The sequence below is a fragment of the Monodelphis domestica genome, chromosome 3 (genome assembly GCF_027887165.1).
Source record: "Monodelphis domestica isolate mMonDom1 chromosome 3, mMonDom1.pri, whole genome shotgun sequence".
Classification (NCBI taxonomy): Eukaryota; Metazoa; Chordata; class Mammalia; order Didelphimorphia; family Didelphidae; genus Monodelphis; species Monodelphis domestica.
In genome coordinates this window covers 55,755,527-55,775,194 of record NC_077229.1, presented here as the reverse complement: position 1 = coordinate 55,775,194, position 19,668 = coordinate 55,755,527, and the positions used below count along the sequence as shown (strand labels likewise).

The following is a 19,668-nucleotide window of genomic DNA, read 5'->3' as shown; positions in this document are numbered from 1 at the left end:
GGTTTATTACTTCCTATATAATTAAGGTTTTTAGTTTTAGTTTTGGTAATAATTGTTTATTAGAAAGGGATTTTGATATTTAAGATCAAGTTGAACACATCGTTTGTTTGGGCATTCGCCTGAGCCATTGTTAATCATGCTTTATTTTCTCGCTAAGCCACTATGATGTAAGTTTATGGTGTTTGAGCCAGGCTGAGTATTTTCTATCAAGATCTACTACAATCTTTTCAAGAAAAAAAGGAAAGGAAGGTGAAAGTGATAGGGAACCGTCCCTCAAGAAGCCGATAGTAAAGGAGTTCCCTATACAATAGGCATCCAAGGGCCAGTCACAGTCGCTGTCCCTATGCATTAATTATACAGCGCTAGGTTCCCCAAAGTCCCGCCCCGCCCCCGAATTTTTTCTCAAAGACGATAAAGAAGCGGCATTTCCCTTCAGGGGGCGCCCAGCTCCCCCCAGGCAAGCCCGCGGGGGGAACATCAGCCCAGCCCCGCCCCCGCCCCTCAGCTTGCAGCCCTTAGGCAGGCTCCGCTGCGGTTTGTTTGGGGTGGGGACAGCCGGCGGGGCGGTCGGGCATGCGCAGACCGGGGGCTGGCGGTGGTTGCCGTGGCATCGGGCCGGGGCGGGGGCTGCGGGTGGCTGGCGGCAGGGAGGGAGCGGAGGAGCCAAGCGGAGCGTAGCGCGGCGGCCCCGGGAGAGCGGCCCGGGGCGTCAGGGGGCGCTGAGCCGGCCGGGGCGGGATGAGGGACCGGCTGCCAGACCTGAAAGCGGTGAGCGGGCGGGGGTCTGGCGGGGGAGGGCTCGACTTCGTCTTGGCTGAGGAGGGGGAGGGGCGTCGGAGGGGAGGAGGGGAAGGATCCCCCGCGGAGCGGCTGCACTCCCCGCCCCTCCGAAGGAGCGGCTCGGTGGGGTCCTCCGGTGGAGGGCGCGCGGGGCTCTGACGCCCCGGCCGGCCGACCCCGCACATCTGGAGCCCGGCGCCCCATTCTGCTAGTCCCGATAAGCAAAGGGAGAGTCCCGCGGAGGGCAGCGGCAAGCGGGCGCAGGAGGCTGCCTTGGGCGGGCTCGCGTCCTCCCCGGTCCGTTAGAGGAGCGGGGTCGGCCTCCGGACCGGGCCCCTCCAGGAGTGCAACGGAGATGTTGAGGACCCCGCTGCGAGAGGCCTCCCAGGTCCCTATGACCTCCCAGCGAATGCCCGCCCCTCTGCCATCGCCCTCTATGCGTTCTATAGGGCCTGGACGGACCGAGCCACTCGGATGCTGCCCCCCTTTTATCCTCATTGGAGAGTAAGTCCCTCTTCCCGCCCCTTTCCTCTGAGATGACCCTCCACCCACTCTGTGGGGCTTGGGTGGACCGTGTCACTTAGGTGCTGCCCTTTGAGATGACCATCTATTCTGCAGGTCCTAAATGGACCTAGTTCCTCCCCCCTCACTGGAGAGTGAGCCCCTTTGCCCATCCCCTTCCCTCCGACAAGACCCTCCACCCACTCTGTGGTGCCCATGTGGACCCAGTTTTCTTAGATGCTTCCATCCCCCACCTCCATTGGAGAGTGAGCGAGCCCCTTTGCCCTCTTCCCTCTCTCTGACCTGACTCGACTTCTGCTTTGCAGGTTTGGTATGGCCATAATAATGTATAGTCTCCAAATTAAACTGGGAGCTCCTTGAGAGTTTTGTTGTGTGTGCTGTCCCCAGGTCCTAGAACAGCCTCTGACACATAATTGGTGTTCAATACATGCTTGTTAACTGAATAGAGTCACAAGACAAAGATTGAAAGTCTGATGCTTACAACTAGTGTGATCTCCGTTCCTTGGACCTCAATTTCCTCCTCTGAAAAAGTTAGACTTGAACTCTGAGATCCTAATAGTTCTGTCTAAATCTGTTATAAGTGTGTAATTAAAACCACTCAAAAGTAAATTGGATTGCCTTGTGAGTTCTGCTCCACTGGAAGTCTTTAAATGAAGGCATCACTTTTGGCTGATGCTGCCTAGGGAATTTTGGGTCACTTTTGGGAGGGACTAGATAGCAGGGATATTTTTCCAGCCAAGATAATTAGATTCTAGTTATAATATGATTATACTGGCTGAGAGAGTCCCTTTAAATTCTATAGGTGACTCTTTTGAGGTATATCGCACTTAAAAAAATTTTTTTTATGGTTATATGTTCCACTTTAAAAACCCAAATTGATACCCTAGATTTTCAATTAAAGAACATGAATTACTGCTTGTGACTTTGAGTGTGTCACTTCTTTATGAACCTCAGCTTCCTCCCTCATCAGGTGAGAGGGTTGGACTAGATTATCCCTAAGGCATCTTCCAAACTTTAACTCTATAAATTTAAAATGTATTTAGACCCACAGTAAGTAGCTTGGTATTTTGTGAATCTGTAGACAGGTTTGGGATATAAATTAATTGTACCCTGGTGTCTGGAAAACAGGGCTCCTGAACCCTCATACATTTCCTTTTCCAAACCACAATAAAAATCTTTCAGGGTCTTTGCTCTCAGCCAGCAGTGTAGTTGGAGAAACAAGACAGATAGGTATAGGGAGCCGTTAAAATCCATAATGTAAATTCAGAGAAGGGAGCTGGCATAATGGAAGGTTTCATCAAAGAGCTAGGACTTGAGCCCGCCCTTCTTCACTGTCTCTATATACTTTTTTTTTAACCCTTACTTTCTGTGGTAGTAGCAACTCTAAAACAGAAGGGCAAGGGCTAGGCAAACAGGGTTAAGTGACTTGCCCAGGATCTCACATCAAGGGGACCTGTCAGAGGCCACATTTGAACCCAGAACCTCCTGATTCCAGGTCTGGCCAGTTTTCCTCTTAGCCACCTAACTGCCCCTGTCCTTTATGCACTCCTAGGCATAGATATATTTAGCTGTTCAAAATTACTGTGCCCTTGTTGATAACTTGTTTGGCAAAAGTACTAGAATTTAATGATGTATACTATAGATATGCCTGCTTCTTGACAGCTGGTCATTATCCTCACATAGCAACCAGTATAGTATTCTGTATTTAACAGGAATTCAGTATATCACATTGATACAGCATGTGTGCATGTGCATGTCTATGTGAGTGAAAATTGGTTAAGTTTAAAATAGGAATAATGGTTTGAAAAACTGTACTAAAATGTCAGTTTTTTAGGTCAATGAGAAAAATGTTTGGTGATCACATTCTTTTTGTAAAAATTAAATAATAAACATTAGCACAGTATTTCTGTTTTTTTTTTTTTTAACCCTTACCTTCCGTCTTGGAGTCAACACTGTATATTGGCTCCAAGGCAGAAGAGTGGTAAGGGCTAGGCAATGGGGGTCAAGTGACTTGCCCCGGGTCACACAGCTGGGAAGTGGCTGAGGCCAGATTTGAACCTAGGACCTCCCATCTCCAGGCCTGGCTCTCAATCCACTGAGCTACCCAGCTGCCCCCTAGTATTTCTGTTTTTAAAGGACTTTCCAAGTGTTAGCCATTTTTATTTTTACTTTTATTTTTAAGTTAAATTTAATTTTTTAGTTAACAAGCATTTTTTTTTTTGTGCTCTCTACCACTTCAATCCTACTGAAAAAGCAAAAGCAAAACCAACCTAAACCATTTTAACAATTAGGTATAGGCAAGCAAAACAGAGTTCTGTATTAGCTATGTCTAAAGCTCTTGTAGTTATGGTTGATAATTTCATTGATCACAGTTCTTAAGTCTTTCAAAATTGTTTTTAGTGTTATCTTCCTGATTTTGCTCACTTTACTCTGTGTCAGTTCATACAAGTGTTTTTAGGATTCTCTAAAACTGTCCTTTTTGTTATTCCTCTTTTTGTTTTCCTTTGATAATACAGAGAATATTAGTAAGTATATAAACTTACATTAAACTAAAGAGAGGAGAATTTCTTTTGTGATTTGTTTCTAGAAGACTGTAGGTCAGTCATACATAAGAATTATGTACATACTGTAAAAAAGTTTAGGAAACACATATTCCCCATGCTAGATTGAATGCTTTGATGAGGACATCATCTTTTCTTTTTCCATTTCTCAATTATAAACCATCTTGACATTCCCCATAGTCAGCCAATTAACATTTATGACATATTGTTTATTTATATCTGTTAGCCTTGGTGACTAGTTATCAGTTGGGTTTCATTAACTTATGAAAGAAAGCACTTTTCATTGATGCAGAAAAAGTGAAATGGTTATTGTGGCAAAAGACACATCTTAATCCATTGTAAGGCATAAAGGAAAATAAATCTTGATAGAATAATGAGAGGTAACCTTTAAATTTTATTTATTTAAAAAACAAACCCTTACCTTCCATCTAAGAATCAGTACTATGTTTTGGTTTCAAGGCAGAAAAGTGCCAAGAGCCAGGTAGCTAGGAAGTGTCCAAGGTCCTATTTGAACCCAGGACCTCCCTTTTCTGGGCCTGGCTTTTAATTCACTAAGTCACCTGCCATTGAGGGGTTAACTTTTAGAGCAGTCCAGTCCTTGTGTTTCTTTTGCTTTTAAGTACTTTCTCTGAGAGTTGATTCCAGTGTATATAGTTGGATGAAGGCATGGATCTCTGCAGAACTATATATGTACATACGAATATCTGTTTGCTTCCAGATAGATATACATGCAGACTGTGCTAAATGCTGTATACTTCCTTCTGGATGGCAGGGGAAGATGGCTTTTCTGTCCTTCTGAAGAATGCCAATTGGTGCTCTCCCTTAGGCAAAGTTTAAGAACAAATTTGGGCCACTAAATATGTCTTTGTGACTGCCATCAGTAATAACAAAATGCATGGGATTACATAAAAAGAAACCTGCAAACTTGAGGTTTTAGCATTAGTGAATTTTGTGATTGTTTTGGGAACATATTTGTGATTTTATTAGTACAGGGGACTCCTGTAGAGGACTCCTGCCAGTGCCAATGGTAGCTGCTCTGCAGTTTAGAATGTTGGGGAACTTGGGGGATAGAGACATTGATAAGTAAAGTGACTTTACTACCAAGGTCATACAGATAATAGGTGTCTGAGGGGAAGCTTGGACTCCTTTCTCCCAGATTCAGACTAGCTTGATCTACTACTATGCTTCCTTTCATTTAGTTGTTAGCACTGTAACATTTTAATGATTCTGCTGAGAAAAAGTTGCCTGTTAAACTATTCTAAAGGAGCATAAGAATTAGTTTGCTTTTCTGGGTGTATAATTGTGATGCCATAAGTGGAGATTCGATTTGTCTTCAAATAGCCTTTTGAGAGTTTTAAGGTGTTAGATGTTTCTTTGTTAATGTGAAAAGCAAAACACAACCCTGACATCAGTACTGTACTGTGATTGCTGGATTTGAAAGGTTTTCATTTCCTCTGGGCTTATGTATTTAACTCTAGAAGTTTAATGAAATTTTTCATTTGACGGCATCCATCAAGGAGCTTCACACCTTTACTCCATGCAGTTTTTTATATCCTTACATTCTCATAAACCATGTTCCAGTTAGAAAAGTTAATCTTTATCACTAAGTACCACTAAGTATCTTGAATTTGTATTGTCATTAAGACCAAATATTTTAAGATATCATTACTTACGCCTTTGTATGAATAAGTGGCTGTTGTAGAATAGAAAACATATTTTGGTGATACTATGGACAGTTGAATGTGGAGAATGCCGTATTCATTCTTCACCAAAGTCCACCTTCATTGCTTCACAAAGGTAATTCTAGGTTTCTGCAGTATATATGGGGAGTTCCAGCTATTGAAGGTTATACCAAACCTTTTGAGGACAGACCTGGCAATGGTTTGTATGTTTGTTGCCAGTGTAAAGATTAAAATTTAGGGAATATGGGGAGACTGAGGCAGGTAGAAATTAGTTTCTCTCTGCAAGGAGTATTATATTTTTTTAAGAGGTTTATTAAAGGTTAAAGATTAAAGAAAATACAGGATAAGAAAAAACACATGCCTAGGCCAAAGGCCTAGACAAAATAACCTCACATCACGGAAGAGACGCCTCTGCTCCAAAACGGAAGTCCAAAAGAGCCAAGAGAGCCTCAAAAGCCTTTGAATCAGCTTAAATACCTTCTTGATCTCGGCCCAGGTGAGATTACAAGGCATTCTGGGGAAGTGGAGCAAAGGCTCATGGGGATTGTAGTCCTGTATTCGAGTCTATTTTTTACATTACCCCGTTTGATCGTTTGCAAAAAAATTAATTTTTTTTTCCACCAGAAGAACAGCCTGGATGTTTGTCAACGATTACTTGCAGATTGGCTTCTGAGGGATGATTTTGGGGCCACAGCATCTCTTGAAAAACTTGTCACACTAGAGGGGGGATTATGATTTGCTAGAGTATAGGGGACATATCCATATGGATGAAATCCTTTCCACATTGACTAATGGGGAGTTAGTTGCCTATGAGGAATATGATGGATATCTGAGGATTTGACTAATATCTTTGATGGATAATTCTAGGAGAAATGTTGTTGGAGGGATCTTTCAGATTGTTGCACTCATAGCTCTTATGATGGATGAAAAAGAGGAGACAAGAACGAAATGCCGTTTTTAAAGTTGATATGTTTTATATATATTTACATATACATGTATGATGCATATATGCACATATATATCTGTATCTTAAGTATCTTCTTTAAAAGTCTCTTAATTTTTTTTAAATCTTTGGATCAAGCAGACATATAGAATAAGATTAAGAAATAAGAAATATGGGGCCACCTAGATGGCACAGTGGATAGAGAGCCAGCAGGTCTTAAATTAAAATCTGGCTTCAGACCCTTCCTAGCTGTGTGACTCTGGGCAAGTCACTTAACCCCAAATGCCTAACTCTTACTGCTCTTCTGCCTTGGAACCAACACAGTATTGATTATAAGATGGAAAGTAAGGGTTAAAAAAAAAGGAATAAGAAATAGTAAGAGTGATATTGGAAAGATAGTGAAACAAATTTTAATGACGATGTAAATCTTAAGCTTTTCATCTAGATGATAATTATTTCCAAAGTATTTGCTTTTCTTGTTTCAAAAGATCCAATCATATGACCTTGTTTAGTAAATCCATGGTGCTCACTACTCCTGAAAGCCCCAGGAAATGGTGAAATAGGTATTTTCATTTGTAACATGAAAGTACAGGTCTGTAACTAGCTGAATGAGCCAGACTAATAGAGATACAATTCAAAGCAAAGGGAAAAAAAAACAACTCCCAGTAAAAGTCCAGCTTTCAAATGAAGTTAACGATATTAAGATTTAGAAACATTCTGAACATTTTTTTGGAAATTTTTTAAAATACCATATTTTTTCTTAATGTGTTATTTTACTTATTTTACTTGGAAAGAATAAGCTTTAAAGGCATGTTTCAAATTTCTTTCAAGGTTACCTAATTCTACCTTCGCAGAGTTTTGTTTACCATTGAATGAGGGAATCCCAAAGGGGTCTGCACAGGAGTTTTTCCTTCTTGTTGACTGTAACACAGGTACCCTTTAGCATTCATAAACATGTCCTGGCCTGTTTGTCTTCCTTTATTTCTTCCTTTCTTTAAAAAGAAAGGCCTAGAACTTAACCTCTGGGAAATAAATTTCCACTTGGTAATCCTATTGTTTTAAAACCTAATGCCTGTTCTGTGAGATGCAGGTACTTAGAGAATCAAAGAATTAAGAGACTTTATGTATAAAAAAAAATCCATCAGCATTTAGCTCCAATTTGGGAGTGCCTGTGCCAGGTAATGTTCTAATATCAATGGAATCTCATTTAACTTCCTAAAGTATTATTATATTCTTTATTTCCCTTTTAAGTCCATCATGCTTACATGTTCAATATTTATATGGAGAGAATCCATTAAGAAGACTACCCAGCATAAGAGATCATAGCTCATTCATTCCCTTAAAGATCCCTACTAGAGGTCTACTGAATGAATGCTTTGGAGGCCTCCCTTACTTTCCCCTGATATCATGGTAGCACCAAGTGAAGGGGAGCCCTAGTGGGCATCTGCCTCTCTTCCCTTGCCCCCCCCTCCCCTTACTTTCTGTCCTAGAAATAAGAGCAAAGGACTAATCAGGGTTAAGTGACTTGCCCAGGTCCCATAGCTAGTCACCATCTGAGTGCAGATTTGAACTCAGGTCCCCTGACTTTAGACCTGGCACTCTAGCCAGTGTGCTACTCCCTTGCTCTTATCTCAAAATTGACCCATTTTTCTTATTCTTATGCAATCTTATCTTATTCTTATGCAATCTGTCTTCACTGCCCTTCTTTGGAGTTTCTCTCTGGCTGTGCTCACACCCACTTTGTAATTCTCCATTACTCTCTATGTAATACTTGTTTTTAATTCTTAGGAGATAGTTGTTTCATACATCATACTCAGAAATTTCCATTACAGTGTTCAAAAACAAAGAGAAAATATTGGAAAGAAATGTATTTAGGCTTGTGATTTAGTAGTAGTTAAAAAAATACTCTTGACTGCATTTAATGAAGTTGCAAGGATTTCTTTTTCTTCAATTTTGACAAATTAATGTACATGTATCTTGGCCGCAGAAAAAAACTCTAGACTTAGAACTTCAAATTCTGCCTGGTTCAGTTGCCTTTTAGCTCTGTGACTAAATCATGCTTAATTCTAATGTTTTCCCTTTGTCAGTTATCTCCATTTTATCTTGTATATAGTTTGTTTGGGGCATAGGGATTGGTGTGCCAAGCCTAGAGTCAGGAAGACTCTTCTCATCTTCATGGGTTCAAATCTGGCCGAAGATACTTACTAGCTGGGTGACCCTGGACAAGTCACTTCACCCTTTTTGCCTCCGTTTCGTCATCTCTAAAATAAGCTGGAGAAAGAAATGGCCAACTACTCTAGAAAACCCCAAATGCGGTCAATTGGACATAACTGAAAAGGCCAGACAACAACATAGCTTATTTGTCCCTGTTTGCTTGCTTGAACCGGGAGATCTTGGAGGGCAGGCACTGCCTTTTGCCCTTTATTCCTGAATATTCCCAGTGTTCAGCACAGCCCCTAGCAGCAGCAGGGAATGCTAATAATTGCTGCCTCCCCTCTGGGCCTCAAGGTCTTCTGTAAAATGAGGAAGCTCCCAAATGGCTCCCCAGGAAATAAAGCTCTGCAAACAACAGCCAGCAGCATCCATTCAAACGTGTCCTCTCCCCAGTCCTGGCTATGTTCCCTGGGATGCGTCTGGTCCCTAACTCTTTTCTGACAGTAAGTCGCACAGAGTAGTTGCTAATTTGAATTGGTGAAAGGAGATACCACACTGGAAGTTCCCCATATCATTGAAATCACAGATCTAGGCCCAAACCCTTCATCCCCAGTTGATGACACATTGATTGTGCTTCAGTATTTGAACTTCAGTGATGAAAATGGATCTATTCCACATATGTTGTGAACGGATCTGCCCAAATCGCTTGTATTTTACCATGTTGTACCTAGACTGCCATTTTATAAAAGCCTGCAATTTCAACATAAGAGATAGGGATTTGTTGAGGACAGAGAGGGCATAGTTTGGGCACGAAGCCAAGAAAGTAGAAAAGGAATTATCTGGCGAATGGATTTGTGCTGCTAGTGGGGATCCTCTCCCGAATGGGGAGGATAAAGGCTGCTTGTCCTCTGACTAAATGCAGTCGAAGTAAAAAGTGAAGCTTTCTTTAAGGGAGATTTGTTTTTGTGCATTATCTCCCCTCTTATCTTCTGCATGGGAAAATGATGAGATTAATGAAGCTAGTTCACATTTATGTAGTGCAGTGAGGTACTTTGCAAAAGTACTTTATGTGCCTGATCTCTTTGGAGTCTTCCAGCAGCCCTGGAGTGGGATGCTGCTATCCTCATTTTACAATGGAGGCTTACAGATTAGAGAGGAGTGTATGGGAAAGAATCAGTGAAATGCATTTATTTAAAAAAAATTATTAAGTACCTACTCTGTGACACTGTGCTAAGAGTTTTACAAATAGGACTTCATTCAAACTTGACAACAATCCTCAGTCCTGAGGATGTGCTTTTATCTCCAATTTACAGATGAGGAAACTGAAGCACAGTTAGTAAATGGTGAAGCCAGATTTAATAATAGTAAAAATAGCCAACCCTTTTGTTATTGTCATTCAGTAATGCCCAGTTCTTTGTGACTCCATGGACCATTCTTTCCATGGGGTTTTCTTGACTGAGATACTAGAATGATTTGTCATTTCCTTGTCAAGTGAATTAAGGCAGAGAGATTAAGTGACTTGCCCAGTACCATACAGCTAGTGCCTGAGGCTGGATTTGAACTCAGGTCTTACTCACTCCAGGCTTGGCACTCCATCCACTGAGCCACTCAGCTGCCTTCTCTGCCAATAGGGGTCAAATGACTTGTCCAAAGTCACACAGCTAGGAAATATCTGAAGCCAGATTTGAACTTTCCAACTCTAGGCTCCATGCTCTATCCACTGAACCATCTAGTTGTCCCCAACACTTATGTGGTGCTTATTTTATGCCAGGCATTGTGCCAAGTAGTTTACAATCCTTATATCAACCTTGAGAGGTAGGTGCCATTATTATCCCCATTTTACAGATGAGGAAACCAGGGAAGACAGAGTCACTGTAGGAGACCAGATTTTAATGTAGATCTTTTTGTCTTCAAGTCCAGCCTCTCTCCAGTTGCTACTGAGCTAGAATTTACTGAAGGCCAAGAGTGTGCCAAGTGCTGGAGATAGAAACACACAGTCTAGCCCCAGACTCTGCAGATTGATTGCCTGCCTTTGAGAGGGCCACGAGCAGAGCAGTTGGTATATTTTTGAAGACAACAAAACTTTATTTATAAATATGAAAACAGATCTTAGGCTGCCCTCTGAGGGAAGTGGTCCCTGGAGGATGGGAGGGTTGGGGAGGGGAGAAGGCCAGCCCCAGGGGCCTCCTGGCCAGCTCTGTGAGAGGGAGGGGTTGACCCTGCTGGCTGGGGCACTGCCCCAGAGTCCCAGTCAGATGCTGGTTAGCCCTCAGCCTTACCTCAGTCACCCTGTCTCTGGGGCTTGTTGTGAAGCTCTAGTGGGATAACCAGTAAAGCACTTTGCTAACCATAGCCCAGCCTGGAAGTGGCAGTTATTTGTTTTATTACTGTTGTCATTATCTCTGCATCCACTGCCTCATTCCTCATTGTGCCTGGGATTGGGGGGGCTGGGAAGAGAATGGAATGGAAAACTCTCAAAGGGCTCTCAGCAGTGCACCGACTTCTGTCTGAGGTTTTGGACTGAATGTCCTCCCACAGGCGGTTTTTTCCTCCCTTCCGACCCTCCATCCAGAGCTCCGGAGCCATGCTCTGATCTGCTGATTCTGCCTCCACAGCCTCCTCCTCTCCCTCTCTCACCTGGCCCTTCTCCCCTCTCTCTTCGGGCTGCCCCCAGCTTCCATGCCTTGGCCTCCAGGCGTCTCTTTTCCACACTCTGGCTCCAGACTTATTAGCCATTCCTCCCTTTCCTGCCACACTGCAGGAACGCGCTGTTCTTTGGAAACAAGCCTCCCATCCCCTGTCTCCAGGGTACAGGCTGTGGCTCAGGCCTGGATGGAGATTAATGGCTCACTTCGACCTCTTAGAAGCCCTCATTTCCTTCCCGGATCAGCTGGTCTTGCCTTCTACATCAAGCCTTTCCTCATCCCTCCTTCCTCCCCCAGATGATATTGTCTTTATGGATTTATTGGCCGCCTTTACTGTGCTGCTGGGCCCAAACCTCCCCCCAGCTCTGCCTTGGGGCTGTGGGCTTGCTTCTAGCTGATAAGAATCCCTTATATCAGGCTTGACCCAGTCCTGTCTGGATGCTCTTTGGCCACTTTCATACTGTGCCTCCCCAAAACAAATACTTCTATCCCAGCCCCTGCTTTTCATCTCTAGTGCTGGGATTGGGCCACCACCATGACTGGCAGCTCCATCTCAGTCAGTCGCCCAGGACTCCACTCCCAGCCCTCTCTCTGACTGCCACTTCCCTCTGCGTGGGATTGTTCCCTGTTAAACTTTGGAATCGGAGTCCCTGAAAGGCAGAGAGAGGCTCTCTGATTTTTTGTATTTTTATCCCTAGTACTTAGCACAGTGTCTGGAACATTCTGAACATTGAATATATGTCTTTTATTCATGTATGTTTTATATATGCTTATGTCCATACATGTTTAATCCCTTATTGAATGCAATAATAATCACTTTAAGGTTTATGAAGCACCTCATGGATTTATCTCATTTAATTCCCACTCTTCCATTTTTTAGTTGGGAAAGCTGAGGCATTAAGGGACTTGGCCAGGTCACACAGCCAGTAAGTTAGGAGTCAAGGATTCATATTAATGTCTTCTTTACTAGATGTCCAGCACTCTATCCACTAGGCCGTCCTGAAGAGAAGAACAGTTTCTTTCTTCTTTTTTTGGTTATCTCCAGAACAACCTAGTACAGTGTCTGGTACATACTAAGTAGAGGATAAGTACTTGTCACTTGATTGACATATTCCCTAGTCTTGTGGCTTTTCATTGTGTATAACTGGAGAAATAGCAATTCTCGATCTATCCCCAGTTTATTTACTTAACTAGTGATTTATCATAAAATACTTGTAGATACATAAAAACCCTGACATTTCATTGAGGTAGGCAGGTCTTTGACCCCTGCAGATCACAGCTCCTGTCAGCATTAACAAATGGTTTCAGGATTTGCTGTAACAAAATAAAACATCTTGTGGGTAGTCTTCCCATTGTTGAGCCTTTGTAAAAGAGCTCTAAGCTTTGTAAAAACTCTGCTCAGCTGGCATAGCCTTGGAGAACTTAGATTCTCCTCCATTCTGGGATGAATCATTGAAGGAGCACATGAAATAATGATACAAATTTCAAAGGCCAGAAGAAGCCAGACACTTTTTAGCTGGGCAACTAGGCAAGTCACTCAACCCCTATTGCCTAGCCCTTACCACTCTTCTGCCTTAGAAGCAATACTTAGCATTAAGGGTTTTAAAAAAGAAAAAAAGACACATTCCACCAAAAGGTATGTGCAGAGTTTATAGCAAGCAATGAGCACACACTCAATTACAGAAGTCCCAGTCTCTGCCCAGTGGAGAATTGGGAGAGTCATTCATATCTGCTGCCCAGGCTAGTTAGGGCAAAAAGGAGTGGGATGCCCAGTAAGTGCTCCAGGAATTCCCAGAAGACGGATATTAGAACTGCCTAGAAAAGCCAGGTAAAGCTTAATGGAATAGTTTGAATTTGCCCTGAACCCTGAAAGCCAAGAGGATTAACAAGAGAGGAAGGGAAGGTGGAACCCTGGAATGAGCATGGCTATTTAGGAATAGAATCAATAGCTTTTTGTTTTGCTTAATTTATGGACAGTTTTATCTGGAGTGGGATGAATGGATTATAATAGTGAATAAACATTTATTAATTGCTTCCTGTATATCATGTACTCTGCCAAACCTTAGGGATACAAAGAAGAGCAGAAGATAGGCTTAACATTCAAGGAGCTCACAGTTTCCACAGGGAGGCAACATACAAAAAACTATGGACAATCAAGCTGGAGATACAGGGAAGGAACAAAGATTAGGCCTGGGAAAGGCTTCTCACAGAAGGTGGGATTTTAACTGGAAGGTAAGGGAAGTCAGGAGGTGATGATGAGGAAGAGAATTTTGGGGATGGAGGGAAAAGCAAAGGCCCTTTCTCATTATCATTTATTGAGGTAAATATTGTATTTTTCAGATGAAAGAATTCAGGTTAAGTGACTTGTTCAGGATCACACAGGTAGTATATATCAGAAATAGATTGAATTTAGGGCCTCTGACTCCAGGGTCAGTGATCATTCCATTGTCTCACACTTCTAGTACCCCCTAAATCATCTTTTCCTCTAGGTTAAAAATCCTCAGTCCTTTCACTTGAGCCTTATCTGATCTGTGTTAAGGTCCTTCCTTTTCTTTATTATTGCCTTCTGAATACTCCCACCCTTCACTTTATTCCTCTAATTTTTTAATTACATGTAGAAATAATTTTTTTACAATTGTGTTCAGATCTTTTGCAATCCAAATTCTTTCCTTCTTCCCTCCCCTCCTCCCTCCAGGTGGTAAACAATCCATAGATTATTCCAGCATTGTCATGCAGTACACATTTCCTTCTTCCTCATGTCATGAAACAAGACATATATTGTATATGTAAGAAGAAATTAATGAAGGAAGTAAGGCAAGAAATGGTATGGTTCAACCTGCATTCATGCTCTGACAGTTCCTTCCATGGCTGTGGATAGCATTTTTCATCATGAGTCCCTTGTGGCTATCTCAGGAACATGCTTTGCGGATAATAGTTTAGTCCTTCACAGTTGATCAGCATATAGTATTTCTTTACTGTATACAATGTTCTCTTGGTTACTCACTTCACTTTCCATAAGTTCAAATGTGTTTCCAGAATTTTCTGAAATAATCCTACTCATTGTTTTTTATGGCATAGTAGTATTCCTCGACAGTCATGGGGCACAATTTGTTCTGCCATTCCCTAATTGATGGACATCCCCATAGCTTCTAATTCTTTGCCAACACAAAAAGAGCAGCTAGAAATGTTTTTGCACGTGTAGATCCTTTTCCCTTCTCTGTGATCTCTTTGGGATATAGAACTAGTATATAGTATTACTAGGTCAAAGGATATGGGACAGTTTTTTAGACCTTTGGGTATAGCTCCATATTGTTTTCCAGAATGGTTATATCAATTTGATATTTCTCCAATAGCGTATTAGTTACCAATTTTCCTATATTTCCTCCAGCATTTATCGTTTTCCTTTTTTTTTGTCATATTAGCAAATTTGATAAGTGTGGGGTGGCATATCAGAGTTGTTTTTAATTTGCATTTCAGTTATGATTTTGAGTATTTTAAAATATGACTATTGATGGTTGTAATTTCTTTATCTGAGAACTGCCTGTTCATTTCCTTTGAGCATCTTTTTGAATACTCTTGTCCCATTTTGCCAATGTCTTTCTTAAGTGTGAAGACCCGGCCTAGCGAGGACTTCACCCATAACAATTTGATAACATTACGTGACAGTAATAGACTTGGCCAGTTCACAAAAGTAAGGTTAGAATCTGAACCAGAATCCTCTCTTCAGAATTCTGTCTGGTACTTTACACTAGTTTTTATTAAGGAACCAGGAAGGCATCTGTATAGGATGTCAGGAAGTCAGGAAGACTGAATTCATCTGTATGAACCTGGACAGGGACTTACCCCCTCAGGACACCAGGCAACTTTCCCAAACTGCAAATTGTAGAACAGGTGCTCATCTGTACTGATAGAGGGAATTTCATCAGAGGGAGTGACCTTTACCATTAAAGTCATAAATCTTGACCAAAAAAATATGTCAGATATTTTGCTTGGCTCTGAGGACAGGGAGACAGAAATGCCTGGCTTCTCCAGGGGTTTTTAGTCTGTTTAGAGGCAGAGGGAACCGCATGTCCCTAAGTATTCCCACCCTTATGTAGATGTGATATAAAACCTATATACTAAGTAATATTAGTGAAGGTGGGGGTTAGATATTGGCAACTGAGGGGAATTAGGATCTGCCTCATGAGGATGTGACACTTGGGAAGAAGATTGAGGGAAGCTTGGAATCCAGAGGAGTGGAGTTTGTGCCAGGCATGTAGGAAGGCTCAAGCAAAGCTACTGAGAAGGGATATGGTTGAAATGAAACAAGGAATGCAAGGAGCTTGGTTTGACTGGAACATAGAATTAATGAAGAGGAGCCACATGCATTCAACCCAGTAGAGGGTCATTCTGGTATGTGTAGACTCAGAAAGCTCCAGGAGACCTTGCAAAGGTCCCTCATTCTAGGCCCTACTTTTAGGCATTGAAACAATAAGGTACATGGAATTATTTAGTCTCTTGTTGAACATTGACATGGATGGAAAGAAACCATCCCATTTCCCTTTAGCTCACCAAATGATTCTTAAGCTCCTGCTGTGTATTCTCAGGGTGCTCAGTGCTAATAAAAACATGAGAAGCAGACCATTCCTATCAGGGAGGTCCTATGTAATAGGAGGGAAATGACTTGTACAAATAAGAGTGAAGGAGAGATCCAGGTGGTCTCCTGTGGTTCTCCTTGCCAAGATTTCGTCATCTTAATGAAAAAGCTGTTCTTGAATTGTTGATCAGTATTAGTAAAACATCCTTCATTTACTAAAAGACAGAACATTCAAGGTACCACTATTTTTTTCTTGGTGTGGAAGAGGTGTGAAGGAAGAGAGAATTTCATGTATGCAAGACAGAGAGTAAAGGACCTCAGCTGTCAATCAAGAAAGAACATTCCAAATATAATGTTCCCAGGAAAGTCAGTTGGAGAGTCAAGCCAGGCTGAAGAGGGAAGAAGTTGGGGACTGATCCCCTGTTAGCTTCTGTCCTAGGCTGAAGGACCCTTGGGGGGGCTTCTGGAGCAAGGCTGAGAAGAAATTAACTTTTGTTGGTGGCTTAGAGTGTGAAGAACTGATTGTATATTGAGATTTGAGTTTGAAGGAAGAAGAAAGAAGATTAAACAGTTGTCCTCCCATCTCCTTGACAGATTTGTGTCAAATTTGTGACAGGACTGACATTTTCCAAAATCCTCCTAACCCTTCTTATAGACTAGGGACAACCCTATCCCTCTTACCTCAATTTCCATCCTTGTCCTGGTTTTCCCAAGAAACCTCCTTACCTGAGAAAGAGGGAAAAAGGATCTTCTCTAAATCTCACAGTTTGCCTTTGAGTTACATAGAAAGGTGGCTGACTAACTGGGGGGGGGGGGGGAAGGGGGGGGAAAGGGAAGGGAGGAAAGGGAAGGGAGTCAGGAGGGCATGGGTGTAAAACTGGGTGGTGAAGGGTGGAGGGTAGGAAATATCTTGATCTATTAGCCATCAGTAGTGATCAGTAGGAAACCCCAGAGTATCCCCTCTAGTAGTATCTATCTCTCAGAAGTATCTCTATCCCCATTACAACAAGGCGCCCTGAGGTTTCCCCTAATATCTCTCTAGTCATTGCCAGAGCATTCTATTTATTACTATTAGAAATATCTTCTCAGATTATCTTTCTAAAAATTGGTTCAGCTAAAGAAGCTCAGTTTCTTTAACTTTTCCTTTAAGAAGCTGAGCAAATTTACTCAAGTATGGTTTCTCTAGGCTAAAAAAGTAGAGTATTTGAAAACAAGAAGGTAACATGGTCAAATTGACTATAGCTCAAGTTTGGGAAAAGGATGGATGAAGCAGTTCTTTATTATATACCTTTGATATATATAGTTAATGGTGAAATCAAGGTTTATTTCCAAATTTTGCCCAATTAAATTAATCAGTGAACGGGGCTCTGCCCATTCCAGCCAAGGTCATTTTAGGCCCTTCTTCCTTTGGATTCTACAAAAAGTGATGTTGGAAATTTTAGAACATGTTGCAACTTAAGCTTTCCCTATATCATCTCTTTCCCAATTGCTTCATTTTCTGTTCTCCAATTTTAATGTTTCAACCATTGGACATTGGCATGAATTTTTAAAATCATGTGACTTTAGATTGCGGGCAGCTGGCTAACTCAGTGGATTGGAAGCCTGGCCTAGAGATGGGAGGTCTAGGTTCAAATCTGGAAATCTGGCCTCAGACACTTCTAGCTGTGTGACCCTGGAAAAGTCACTTAACCCCGGCTGCCTAGCCCTAACCACTCTTCTGTCTTAGAACCAATACATAGTATTGATTCTAAGGTGGAAGCTCGAGGTTGTTTTTTTTTAAAACATGACTTGAAATAGTCCAACAGAGTGTAATTTTTGTTTAGGACCTGATTTTTTTCTTCTATCTTGTTATGCTGTAATTCTGTGCTTGCTATATATTTCTCTTCCATGTACCTCATTACTTTTTGGCTGCCTTGGATGTTTATCTCTTATTTTCCACATATCTGCCTAATTAATATTGCTAAAGTACAGATTTAACCATGGGACTCCCTGGCTTAATAGACTCTACTGCAGGGGTCCCCAAACTTTTTACACAGAGACCAGTTCACTGTTCCTCAGACCATTGGAGGGATGGACTATAAAAATAAAAACAAACTATGAACAAATCCCTATGCACACTGCACATATCTTATTTTAAAATAAAAAAACAAAACAGAAACAAATACTTTAAAATAACAAATACTGTTAAAATAACAAATATTTAAAATAAAGAACAAGTAAATGTAAATCAACAAACTGATCAGTATTTCAATGGGAACTATGGGCTTGCTTTTGGCTAATGAGATGGTGCATAAATGTCCAGTTCCATATAGTCACTGATAGCTGTAACAAATGGTGCAAGTGTGCATCAGTTAGTCTAGATCTGGTTGGAGATTTCAGATGTTTCATTCTGGAAAAAGTCTATTCACAGACATAAGTGCTGTCAAAGATGGTTGCCATTTTGAGTGCATGGTTCCTGAGATTAGGATATGTCTCAGAGGGGAGAGATGCATAGAAATTAGGCAAGCTGCTTGACTTGAATGCATCTTTCAGTGAGTCACAATTCTACAGTTCAACCAGTTCCATTTGGTAAATTGTATCCACATTTCCAATGTCAATAGAAAATGGTTTACGGAAAAGCTGTATGTCCTGTTCATGGAGATGAAGCTTTTTAAATCTGAATTGGAACTCCTTTTGCAACTTTTCCAGTGAATCCACACATGTTTTTTTTGGGAATGCAATCAAGGGTTTTTCTGCTAACAGATTTTGAGTTAAGGGGAGATGGCAGAAATTTTCCTCCTTTACTTGTTTGATAAGGAGGCCTTATTTTACTTCAGATGCTTTCACATGTGATTGCATATCACAGATGAGCTTCCCTTTTCCTTGAAGTTACACATTGAAACTGTTGAGTAGCTCTGTTACATCTGTCAGAAAGACGAGGTACCATTTCCATTCTGCATCATTGAGCTCTGGTACTTCTTTGTTTTTTGAAAGCATAAAAGCTGTAATCTGTAGAAGTAAGTCATAGAAATATCTCAAAACTCTCCCTCGACTCAGCCAACAGACTTCTGTGTGGTACAGAACATCTTCATACGCAACATTTAGCCCAGACAGAAATTCCTGAGATTGTCTGTTTAGTGCATTCGCTCTAATGAAGTTAACACAAGATACCACAATTTTCATAAGAGTCCCACTTCAGTGATTTACTACACAGCAGTGCTTGTTGGTGGATGAGGCAGTGTATGGCTATCGGATGAGAATGGTTACATTTGTCTATCTTTTGGTTAAGGTGAGCAATTACTCCTTTCTTAGACCCCCACCATGCTAGGAGCACCATCAGTTGTCACACTGGCTAGTTTAGCCCAGTCCAGCTCCCAATCCTTTACAGTGTGGGAAATTTTGGGAAACATTTTCATAGATATGCTCTCCTGTAGTTGTTCCTTTGATGCTCTGTAGTGCAGCAAGTTCTTCTGTGATTTTGAAATTGTCATTCATTCCACGAATAAAAATTAGAAGTTGTGCAGAATCATGAACATCATTGCTCTTGCCAAATTCCAAGGAAAAATAGGAAAGTTTTCTTGTGGAGCTTTGCAAATGCTGATGCAAATTGCCTCCCATTTCTTCAGTCCTGTATGTAATTGTAGAACCTGAAAGACTAACTGTACAAAATAAGTCTGCCTTTTCTGGTAAGACCCATACAATCAGATTCCACGGCAGGAAAAAAGAAGGCACGATACTAGTCTGTGTCCTCTTGCGGTCCATATTTATGGATCTGTAATTATAGATCGTAATATGAAAAACACATGCCTCACTTCTCCCACAGAGT

At 41.5% G+C, this 19,668-nt stretch overlaps 1 protein-coding gene across 2 annotated transcripts in view; it reads left to right on the top strand.

The window, feature by feature from the left end:
- The first annotated feature begins 610 nt into the window (after positions 1 to 610).
- The window catches only part of STX2 (syntaxin 2), a 52,412-nt gene continuing 33,354 nt past the window's right edge, over positions 611 to 19,668 (top strand). Inside the window, exon 1 of one of the 2 annotated variants that reach the window (XM_007489617.3) lies at positions 611 to 768. In XM_007489617.3, the coding sequence (XP_007489679.1) occupies positions 739 to 768 (30 nt within the window). In that variant the 5' untranslated portion in view covers positions 611 to 738. Of the gene's footprint in view, positions 769 to 972; positions 1,285 to 19,668 lie in introns of those variants that run through there. The other variant, XM_007489618.3, reaches the window with a different exon arrangement.